This window comes from Centruroides sculpturatus, unplaced genomic scaffold (genome assembly GCF_000671375.1).
Source record: "Centruroides sculpturatus isolate CEXI.00-Female unplaced genomic scaffold, Cexi_2.0 scaffold250, whole genome shotgun sequence".
NCBI classification, from domain to species: domain Eukaryota; kingdom Metazoa; phylum Arthropoda; class Arachnida; order Scorpiones; family Buthidae; genus Centruroides; species Centruroides sculpturatus.
Window position 1 is genome coordinate 344,774 of NW_019384557.1, and position 12,767 is coordinate 357,540.

At 29.5% G+C, this 12,767-nt stretch overlaps 1 protein-coding gene across 1 annotated transcript in view; it reads left to right on the plus strand.

Moving 5' to 3' along the window:
• The window catches only part of LOC111623901, a 79,684-nt gene that overhangs the window by 23,731 nt on the left and 43,186 nt on the right, over positions 1-12,767 (plus strand). Inside the window, exons 8-11 of the mRNA XM_023366634.1 lie at positions 614-871; positions 936-1,040; positions 1,298-1,526; positions 6,603-6,799. Of these exons, the coding sequence (XP_023222402.1) occupies positions 614-871; positions 936-1,040; positions 1,298-1,526; positions 6,603-6,799 (789 nt within the window). The remainder of the gene's footprint in view (positions 1-613; positions 872-935; positions 1,041-1,297; positions 1,527-6,602; positions 6,800-12,767) is intronic.

The window sequence follows — 12,767 nt, forward strand, 5'->3', positions numbered from 1 at the left end:
TTCTTGTTATGGATTACAGTATAGGAAAGGTGTATTCATTTACAGGTTTGTCTTGGATAATACAGAACTTTGATTAATTACATTTCAGATAATTGGGGTTCTACTGTATATAGGATTGGCCTTGTTTTTTAAATTATTAGTTTTATCACAATTCAAATAATGAAAACTAGGATTATAGGCACATTAAGTGTGATACTATCTTGCATACCACATGTGTAATCTACCTGTTCACTATTCTGGAGGACTTCTTACTGGTTCTTTCCCGAATTGACTTCTTTATTTGCCTGAATAAAGTCGTTGATTGTAGAATTGAATAGTGTTTATTAGCAACTGAAATTTAGGGAAAGAACTGGTAAGATGTCCACATATTTAGTGTATTACAAAAGAAATAGCAAATTGTAGAAGTGATAATTGTTAATAATGTACAGTTTAATTCAATTGATCAAGAATCTGTAATCATCAGATATTTTAAATGTTTAGAAATTTTTTATTTTAATATTTATATGGGAATATATAGTCACAAGTTCTTTTGTTAAGTTTAATTATGTTTATAAAGAATTTTTCTATTTAACAGATTGTAACAATTACTTAATAAATTAAATTTGTTAAACAGGATTATAATGATACTGCTAGACTATTAGCATCAGAAAATATTGACAGAGAAGCTCTGATGGATTATGCTAGAGATGCAGCTAATTTCAGTACAAATAATCAACTTCCTAGTACAGACTTTGCAGTAAATCATTATGGCCAGGCTGATGTTGCAATGTTTGATTTTACTTCAATGTATGCTGCAGAAAATGCAAGTCGCATTATTGAAAGGAAAGGTTATAAATTATTGCAAGGACTTGTTGGGGATAGTTTACTAGAGGTATGAAATGTATTTTTATGAAAATTATATATAACAAAAATGTTTAAAGTCAATCTTTTTGTAGCCTTTTTGGCCAACAGGATCTGGTTGTGCAAGAGGTTTCTTAAGTGCATTAGATGCTGCTTGGATGATCAGGAGCTGGGCTTCTGGTAAAATGACACCATTACAAGTATGTATACATCATTTTATATGGATACATCATTTTAAAAGTTTATTTGTAATGAGACTAATACAATAAAATTTTTTAATAATAAAAAATCTTATTACTAGTTATGTTAGTTTAGTACTAGTTATAGTATATAGTCCTGATATAGTCATTGTATCTTTATCTTATTCTTTTTCATAACTAGAAAAATTAATACTATATAAATTTAAAATCACAATTTGTCCTATGATGATTGTTTTAAAGATTTATTTTAATTTTAGGTCTTAGCAGAAAGAGAGAGTATTTATAGATTACTAGCACAAACCACTCCTGAAAACTTAAATAAAAATTTCAACCAAAATACACTTAATCCTTCAACTCGTTATCCTAACCTAGTAACACATGCAATTTTACCTGCTCAATTAAGACCTCTGTATGATACAGATAAAGAAATCAAAGATGAATTGCCAGATATTATACAGGACGTTCCAAAGAAACGAAAAAGGAGAGGTAACTGCATTAATGTTACTAAATTATTATTTAAATATTTTAGTTTTTATATAAGTGTGAGGAAGATGCTTTTGTTTTTAATTTATAAAATATTTTACATCATTTTAAAAGTGTATTTGTAATGATACTAATACAATAAAATTTTTTAATAATAAAAAAACCTTATTACTAGTTATAGTATATAGTCATTGTATCTTTATCTTATTTTTTTTCATAACTAGAAAAAATAAAACTTCTTCAAAGAATAAAGAAATCTAAGAATTTCATTTTGTAATAAAATTATATTTTTAATTTGTGTAGAAAAAATATTAAAAACAAATGAAACTTTTTAAATAAGTTTTTTTTTGTTTGTTAATTTTCAAATATTTATTAAATATAATAGTGTTTTTATCATTTTATTATATTTATAGTGATAATATCATAATATAAATCATAGAAATTTTTTTATAGAATCTATATTTATAGATTCTATATTTAGAATCTATAGATAGATTCTAAATATGAATAGAATCTATATTTATACTAAACTTTGATCATTTGATGGTCAGTTCTTAATTATCTTGGGTTATGTCATGATTGAGAAATAATTCCCAAATTGTCCGAATACAAAAAACTTCAAGAGTATTCTATTTAATTAGTTAAACTTTTTAAATATAGTTGTAAATTCATTTTGTTTATAAAATATAAAATCATAGCATATCATAATAATGGTATTTTTTTATATAAATGTTTAAAATCTACATTGATAAATTTTACTAGTTTTGTATTTCATTCATTGATCATGTATATCAGAGAGTAGATTTTAATAGTGAATATACAGTGACTCACAAAAGTCGTCAAACAGATAATTTTACTGCAAATTAAAAGTTAGTTATACACAGCAGTAAATATTTCAATGACATATTGAATTGCTTTTCTTTCCAACACAGTTTTTAGCCTATTTGGCATTGATTTTACTAGTTTTTCTGTGATGATCACTTCAATTTTTGATCATGTTTAAGAGCACTTTCCAGTTCATTTCTGTTGCCAATACTATTTTTTTTTTTTAATTTTTATCTAATTCATTCCATAAATGTTAGATTACATTTAGGTCAGCCAACTGTGATGGTATTTCATTCACTTTTGGGCAGTTATACAGTAGCCACTGCTAAATTTTCTAAGACTTATGTTTTGCTCATTATCCTGATAAAAATGGAAGGCATTCAAGATACGTAGTTTTTCTGCAGAAGTCTTTAGATTTTGTTTCAAAACATTTAAATGTCCTTCTCCATTCATATTTCTATCAATAAATATAAATCTTCCAACTCCAGAGGTTGTCATATCATAACACTTCCTCCTCCATGCTTCATTCTCAAATCATAACACTTAATCCTTCATGTTTTATTGTTGGCACATTGTTTTACTTATTCACTTCATAGTTTAGCCTCCTCCACATTATAGTTCAGTCATTAGAATCAAAGATGTTAAATTTGTTTTTGTCTACAAATATTACATACGTCCAGTACCCATAATCTTTATCCACCATCTTTTTCTGCAAACTGATGATGAGCTTTCCTTGTTTTTTTTTTTTTTTCCAGTAGCAAAAAATTTTCTCCTGGCTACTCTACCATTATATATATCTGTTACTGTGAAAGACTGAAATTAGTGAATGTCGATATTCTCTGGTGAATGTCGACACATACAAAATACGTCGGTGAAAGACCAAATATGTGGTTATATTATTATACATCTGAACAATTGCTGGTGTATGTCGACAAGCACAGATAGCTTTGGTGGAGGTTGAAACGACACCCAAGAAGCCGATGTCGACAGAGAGGCGACAGTCTGTTGCCAAATCCTTTGTGGGTAGCTGGAGGTAGGACATGGTTGTACCTCTTTTCCTGACAACGGTTTGGTGGAAACCACTTTGTCACTGGATGGCGTTTTTGTTCTTTTGATCCCGTGAGATGAGGATCGGTTTGTCAGGTCGAGTGGCGGAGGATGAGAGGGATCGTATGCAAGGCATTGGCTGTATCTGAATAAAAGGCACCATTAACAGCTCAGTTCGTAATCACGTAATAACATAATCAGTTCGTAATTTGTAAAGAAAAGTTACTTTTCATAGATGAGATTTCTTCTCAAGAAATATCGCTGAGAGAAGCAGCTGCAGCTAATTCGAAAAGTGGAGGGCAAGGCTATACACGCTGTCATTGCAAAGAGAAGTGTTCCACGAATAAATGCAGTTGTAAAAGAAAGGGACTCTTGTACAATTCAAAGTGCCATAACAGTTTAAGTTGTTGCAATAAATAGATTGTATAATGTTAATCACATAATTTATGTGTAAGTTTATTATTGTATTATTTTCTTTAATGATTTAGAATGTACTGTTCATTTTAGGTTCAACAGTTTATTTACATGTGTTGTTACTAAAGCTTTCTCCTATTTTGACATATTAAAATGTTGCATTTTTGTCTTAACGTAATAAAAATATTTCTATTCAACATTCACCATCAGTGCATGCTGAATGTCGACATTTGCCGGTGTAAGTGAGAAATAATATTTAGCAAATATTTTGTACATACACAAAACGACTGTGTGAATGCTGACATTCACTGGAGAAATGTTGACATTCGCCAGATATTGGTCATTCACAGTAACATATCCACTTCCCCACAGGACACTCTTTATTGTTTCCTTGTTTCTGGGTGAACATAAACTCCATTGTAATTTTTCAACTGGATGTTTTAATGTACTTGTATTAGGATTATTTTTGTTTTTTGGATTATATGGCACTTATTTTGTTCTGTTAACAATGCAGGACATTCAGATCTTTGTTTATTCACAATTGTGTTCATCCCTGTATCTTTTTATAATTTCTACTTCTTAGAACACTACTATCATCTCTGATATTCCCAATTTATAGTGATCTATCATCAATTTTCCAATACATAATGTAGTTTCCTGTTAAGATTTTTTTCATTATTGCTAAATTTGAGCAGAACATGAAAATAAAAAATTTACAATGATTGTAACTGTTTGTAAACAGAACATTACAGAGTACAATAGAATTTTGGATAAACTCATAAAAATCATAAATAATAATGTTATTTTTTAAGCTGTCTAATGAATTTTGTGACAGATTTTATAGTATGATAAATACTTTTTGATTTAATTAATAACATAATCAAACAGGGTAATGCTATAAAGTTAATTATATTTAAAGGAAATAAAAGTAAATTTTGTAGAATATTACTTTTACACTAGCAATTTTGAAATAAATTAGTTTTATCAGAAAAGTGTCCAATGACTTTTGTGAGTCACTGTATGTAAAATGAGTAGAAGTCTATAAATAACAAATTTATCTGTTCTCATCAAATTTCTCTTTCCTTTATACAAGAATTACAAGGATGATTCAACTTCTAACTGGAATTTTAGTAATGGCAATGGAACAATATGGAAATGTATATTATAATCCCAAATTTTTTTTATAAGTACTCCTCCTCCATACATACATACATACATACATACATACATACATACATACATACATACATACATACATACACTGACACTTCTCCCATTGTTTTGGCAACAATGGGAGAAGTGTCAGTGCCTACAGAATAAAGTATTAAAGTATTTTGACTGGTGTTGGAGTATGATCCAGTGCATGATGGTCATCATTGGATCATCTGGCCTACAGTCTGGATTTGTCACCATAAAATTATCACCATTAAAGAGAGCTTTGGGAGATAAGCTACTGCATGAAGAACTCTCTAAAGTGGCTCTGATACCAGTCAAAATACTTCTATTCTGCAAGAATATTATCATAACTAAAACAATGGGAGAAGTGTCATTGTGTGGACAGGGAGTACCTAGATTTAAAAAAAGCCATAAATTGGTTATATGTAACACACAGTTTCATCAGCTTTACTGAAATTCTGGATTTTTGTATATGTAAGAATATACAAGAATTGTTCTTAAACTGAAAGAAAAACATTAACAAATTTCACTATACAGTTAAATCCCACTCATACATTTTTAACTTCTCCTATTGTACGTTTTACAATTATACATCAAATATTTTGTGCATGGTAATTTCCATCATAAAACATTTTGGTTGTACATTTTTCATTTATACAATTTTTGCACTTATAGATCATAATTTTCAGTATCCTATAACACTTTTTTCCTCACTTATATGATGCTCATATTATTAAAAATGATGAAAAAGCAAATTATGTATTCACTTCAGCTTAGTTCATGCAGATATTGAATTACTAGCAAATGTAAAAATCAGAGCAAATCATATGTAACATATACTGCTATTTCTGATGAATTTTCCCATTTAGCAAATCACTCTTTCAGTCCAACATATTGAACATTTTTGCTTTTGATATTTTGTAATATGAATCAATTTCAATTATGAAATAAAAATTACTTTTTGGTTTCTCATTCATTTTCACTATTTGATATCATTATCTTCATTCTTTTATATGACTAGAATTTTGCAGGATACAACTGATGTCACAAGTGTGTGATAAGTCCATTGTAAAAAGAAACAAACAAACTTTATCAATTTTATTTAAAGTACATGACTTAATTTCACACTGTTTTACTTTTTTTTATATGTTCAAATTTATTATACATGTAGTAAATTGAAACTTCTATGTAAGAATTGCATATACGGATTTAGTTATACCATGTTAATTTGTACCATGCTGTACTGTTGAATTTCTTTTAGAGTGATATAATTATTACGAAAGTAGTTTTACTTGTACATTTTTCTCACTTATATATTTTTTTCAATTTGTTTGAAAAATGTATAAACAATAAAACTGATTTTTATATACAGTCAAATCCTATTATTTAGTTGTAATAATAATAATAATAATTTATTATGATAAATAACCACAGCTACAGATTGTATAATTTATTACTACTACTATTTCATTCTAATTTATTGCTTTTTTACTGCTTTATAAATTTGCTTTGTATTCAATTTAACACTATATTCTTGTTTCAATCAGTAACTTTACTTGAAATTGATTGTGAAAGCTGCTAGAATATTTTTTTAGAAGTTTTATGTTAAAATTTCAGATTATGCTATCCATCCAGATGCCCTTTTAGTATGGTGTCAGAAACAAGTTGCATTATATGATGATATCAAAATAATTGATATGACTTCTTCATGGAAAAATGGAATGGCACTCTGTGCTATCATTCATAGATACAGACCAGATCTTATTGATTTGCGTGCCTTGAATCCTGAAGATATATCAAAGAATAATCAATTGGTAAGTTTTTAAATCAAATAAGAATTTAATTTGAAAGTTTCTAAACACTAACATGACAATAGACATTTATAGCATATTACATAAAATATGATTAATTTGAAAAATATAAAGGATACATTTATTTAAAGTACATAATTGTAAAAATTGTAAAATAAAAGTTTCTTTTTACTATTAAAATTTGCTGTCAGCTGTTGATTACATAAATTAAACTTTATTACTTATGAAATTGTTATTATTTGAATGTATGGTATGTCACTGTCATACTTATTACATAATTATCTTGAGCTATATGGAAAGGGAAAGGTAATAGATATTATAATGGATAAAATTTTGTTATGCTAGATAATGATGGATAATGTGAAATCCATGTACAGTCGACCTCCCCCCATAAGATCATAGTTCCATTCTTTAGGAATCTGATTTCTTACAAGTCCTTCCAATCACAGCCCGACACGTGTGAAGTTTACAGACTACGGCTGTTTGAAAGGTTTTCTTCCATAAAATTAATCGATTCTAGACTAATCCGACTCAACATTTTCAAAATACATATATTATTTTTGGGTATAATCCATATAAACTACGCTATAAACAAAAAATTGTAGGATTACTTACCGAATATGCGCCATTCGACATCGCCATTGCTAAAGCTTGTTTTCGTCGCGGAACAGCTCAGCAAACAGCGGCCGATTTCTAATAACTTATTTTTCTGTGAAAACTTCGTTGAACTTTGGAGACATCATTAATATAAATAATTTTAATCGCCGTTGAATAAGAAATGTTTCTTTCACAAGAAATGTATAAAATTACAGTACTTTATTAGACTTACAGTACCTATTTACATACTGTACAGACGATAGTTAGCATAAAATCTCCGTAGCGTGGCGCCACGCGGCGGAAATTATATATTTAATTATAACAAAGTTACAATAAGTTAATATATAATTATATGTACAGTACCTAATTTATATATAATTATATGTACAGACGAAACTAAACTCAATTTAGCCGCCTAAATGTCTATAGCGTGGCGCTACGGACGGCAGGAAAGTAGTTTGGCTGCCTGATGACGTTTTACGTAATTATAGGAGTTTTTACCTTTTTTTACGGATACCGTCGCAATTTTTTCACAGTTTTATAGGAATCGTAATTATAGGGGGGTCTACTGTAATTATATCCAATGATAATACAGGAAATCTTATTGGATAGTTTCCAAGAAAAATCGTAACAATATTGTCACTTGATATTTAGCTACACATAAATAGAATATTGCAGATATGAATGTTTCATAGCTGTCTGAGGTGGTATTTATGAAATTGTCTCCAGTCCAGAGTGATATCATTTAAATGCAGTTTTGATAATAAATTTTAGCATAAGATTAATTCCTAATTTATCAGTGCTCATGATAAAATCTCTGTAGTATTGTCGAATATAGTGTCAGATTTTACACACGGGCCTTTCAAATTAGTGTTTTTGAGCAAATGATAAAAAAAAATTATTGTGACATTTTATCTGGTGCAAAATTTCTTTCCAAGAACTATGAAAATTGTTACGTAAAACTGTTCTTCACAATGTCAGATTAACAATATGAGATCCCACCTCATTTAAATTTGAGGTGTGTGTGTACATTCATTTATCTATATATGTATGTGGTGTTTTTTCTATGACTTACTGTTACGAACTACAATTTAACTGGTTGCCATTAATTGACTTTATTGATGATGTCTTTTTCTACTGTGATACTTTCTTTTCTAATTTTATTCTTTTTGCTTGTTATTGGATGAGTTGAACTTAACCCTGGTCCAATGTCTCGTACACCTTCTTCACCTCGCAATAAAACTTCGACTTCTGCTGGTAAATGTCATTGATCTCCAAGTGAACCAATGTTGAAATCATCTTGACTGGATGACTATTTTGCATCTCAGAATATTCCTTCTCAACTACTGCAGAAGATTCTGTGTTTTCTTGAACATTTTAATACTATTTTATTGAAATTGAAGAATTGTCATCAAAATTTGACTGGTTGTCTAATTTACATAAGGAGTACGATGAACATCTATCTCACCTGGAAGGCGAAATTACTGAACTTTCGTCTTTTAAAACTGTATGTATGGATAAATTTTCTTTTCAGAATTACTATGTAGATTCTGTACACAATGATTTGAAGAAAAATAATATTATCATTTCCAGTTTAAGTGGTAGTGACAAAGAATTAGTTAATAATGCTAATGGCTTTATTGAATTATTTAAAAGACAAAACAAGGAGTCTATTCCTTTTATTAATAGTTATTGTATATCGGGAACTCGGCTTATACTGTATTGTTTGAGCTCTATACTCAAGATGACAAAAGAGTTATTTTTAAAAATTTAAAGAAAATTCAGGTGTCGCCATCTTACTCACACATTAGTCTTTGATGATTTGTCATATAGATCAAGACTAAGGTATAGAAAATTGTTGCTTTTTTTTTGCGGAAGCTAAATCTTTGAATAAAAAAGTATTTCTGAAAGCCATTTGCCTGACAGTTGATGGTGACAAATTCAATTTCAATTTAGAACTAATGAATTACAGAAGACTGATATTTTTTTAGACAAATCTGGCCAAAAGGGTTAAGTGGAACAATTGCTAAAGAGAGAAATAAAACTTTAGTAATGAGAATATTGTCTTGGAATTATCAAGGAATGCTGGACTTGACAGTGAATGACCAAGAGTTTGTACATTTATTGCAAAATTATGATCTAGTTGCTTTTACTGAAACTTGGTCAACTAACTCTTATAAACTGGTACTTTCTTTGTTGAACCCAGATTTGTTTTTATATGAACAATTTGCTAGAAAACCAATTGGTTCCAATCGTCTATATGGCAGTCTCATTCTTGCAGTTTCCCAAAAATTAGTTTTTTTGGAAATGTTGTTTAACTTCGACAATCTAATAGTGATTAGATTTAATTGTAAGAAAAATTTTTGTTCACCTAGTCATAGTTTGATAATTGTTCTTGTTAATTTGAGAGTAGATCTTTATGATGTACTGTTAAAAAAAAATGGAAGATTTGTTGATTAATTTCTCTGAGGATATAGTTATTTTGGAAGACATGAATGCTAGAATAGGCAAGGAACTAGATAATTTTTATGCTGGAAGTAATACTAATGTTTTAAATTCTTGAAGATCTAATGATTTAATATTAAATCAAAGAGGAAAAGTTTTTTACAATTGATTAAGTTGTACGGATTATATATTTTAAATGGTCATTGTGCCTCAGACTACCCGGCTAAATTTACTTTTCTTTTGACAGTCTGTCTATCTGTTATAGATCTAATAACAGTAAATGTAAATTTATTGGACAGATTACTGGATTTTAGAGTTCTTGATACTTTCAATTCTGTTCATTTTCCAATTTCAATATCATTTGAATTTACGATGGATAGTGTATTGACTCTGAAACTTCCAAAAATTTGCTACATGTGGAAACAAGAAAGATCGGATGGCCTGCTATTGCTAAAGGATTACTAAATAATAATGGATTGTCCTATAGTTATATATATTTAAGTGAAACTTTGTTCTTTTTGGATTGTGATCAACGACTAAAGACTTATATTGGCTAAAAAATATTCATCATTTGAGTGAAAGAGGTTGGAACAGTGAACTTTTTCTTAATGGAATGTGGAGTCCAGTGCCTCCTTATTTACTGTCTAATTTGAGTTATAAAATAGTCATTTGCTGCACAATTTAGACTAAATAGATTTTCTATAAACCTAAATGGTAAAATAATTAATGTCTTTTGTGACTCTGAATGTTCTTTTTGTGGAACAACAGTGATGGATATGAGAAAACATCTTCTTGAATCTTGCAATATTCTTTTGGATGTTTGTGTTGCTACACTGCCATCTGATTTTTGTTACCAAATTTTATTCAGTGATAGTTTTGCATTGCTAACTTTGTATAAATTATATAATTTATACAAAGTTAGCATTGCAATATTTCAGCCCCTTTGTAATAACACTCACATATATCAATCAATCTTTATTTGATATAATATGTAAATAAACAAACTGAGATTCAAATAAACCCTGTGGAAGAAAAGTGCTGTTAAAAAATAAACCTGGGTTATGAAAAGCATGAGAAACATGATGTGCAAAATATAAGATAATGTAGTTTAGAGTGACAGGAAAAAATTTAACTAAAATTCTATTTCTTCAATTTTCCTTGAATTGGACAGCATTTTCTCTTCCAAGGTTCATGGGGATATTTTTGGAAATAAAATTATAAATAAATAATGTCAAATATTGATCATGAGAAAGTTGCAATTGTATTCATAAGTTTGAGATCTTATCAGCCAAAGAGTAATTAGGAAAACTTGAATTGGAGATGGTGAGTTCAACCAAAAGATGATAGTCAAGATCCTGATTCTGACAATGATCTCAAGATGTATGAAAACAGTAATTATTTCAAATGTTATAGTTGTAACCCATAAACACAGTCAATAAAGGTTTGATAGTTTTGAAAATGTACAACTAATTAAGGTATTTCTTTCAATTTTTACCCACTCATCCCCATGTGGAAGATTAATACAATAAAGTAATGTGTCTGTATAACTTTACTGTATGTCTAAAATTTCTTTACAAATTCCATTATAAAGTTGTTGTTTTTTGGAAGTTAATCAGAATACTGTGGATTCAAAATGCAAAAGCAAATTGTATAAGCAAAAATTTTGTTTTTACATATTATGAAATTGTAAAATAACAGATTTTGTATTTGTGTGGTTTTTTTATTTTTTTTTCCTTTTCTATTTTCCTTTGTAATAAAAGAAGATTCTCCCTTTAATACAATAAAATTATTTGATTTTTTCATTGATTATTGATTCTCACTATTATAAGTTTGCTGACCTGGTGGAGATTGGTGACTTAAAATCCCGTTTCACTGACACCAGTGTAACTTTGGGCTAAAAATCCCACTTCTTGCACCAGTGTAAGTTTTCCAACTCTAAGAGGGATCGTTGATCCCGCATCAGGCTGATCTAGGGTCGTTCGCATGTGAGTGTGGAGGAGGAGACAGAGATGACAAGTATCTTACAAAAACCCATTTATTTTAGGATAAAATAAACTTACACTAAGAAACAAATATTTTCTAAACACAGTTGGCTGGTTGGACATCGATAGTGTCAATGCTGTTTTAGTTGTTTGTTGTATAGGTGGCCCCGGGGCAGTGTTGTTAAACAGTTCATGAGACTCCATTGGTTAGCATCAGCAACAGCACAGCTTTGGTATCGACTTAAAGATGGAAAAGATTTGTCCCAAGTGTTGACACTGCTCTTCAGATTTTCACTCCTTTGTGTTGACTCGCCGAGTGCTCTTGTCAAGCGCCTCTTGCCAATCAAGTGCCAATCAGGGATCACATCAATCTCCGATCTCCCCTTTTGTCCATCCTGATTGGTTTTACATTTGTTCCTAAACGAAAGACGAGACCTATTCAGGTCTTGAGAAGGATCACCTCGGGGACTTACCTGACACCATCTGTTAACTCTGGATGGAAGGTGTAGATGGGACTTTGAACTTGCACTCATTTTACCCCATTGTTGTCTAGTCTATGACGTCTTAGAATTTTAATGACATGACGTGATGTCCCCTTTTATAATTAACCTTTTCCCTCTTCAAGATTTTTATGTTCTAATTATTTGTATATGAGCGCCTTGTCAAAGGTCCATCTCTACTGGAGGATGCTTGTTTACATTTACTGCGTCATGTTTTATATTAATAGTATTTTTTTCTTGTCTCAGTTTCATATGACTAGAACAACTAAATCTGATCTTTGATCAGTTTTTAACAATGGAGGTGTTTTTCTCTCTAGTTTTGTTTTAATAAATTTCTAATATAAATGTTTAATTTCAACCCATTTTTTGTGGGAACTCACACTATAATTCGGTCATTGTCAACTTAATACATATAAGAGAATTTATAACTATAGTTTTAAAAATAAG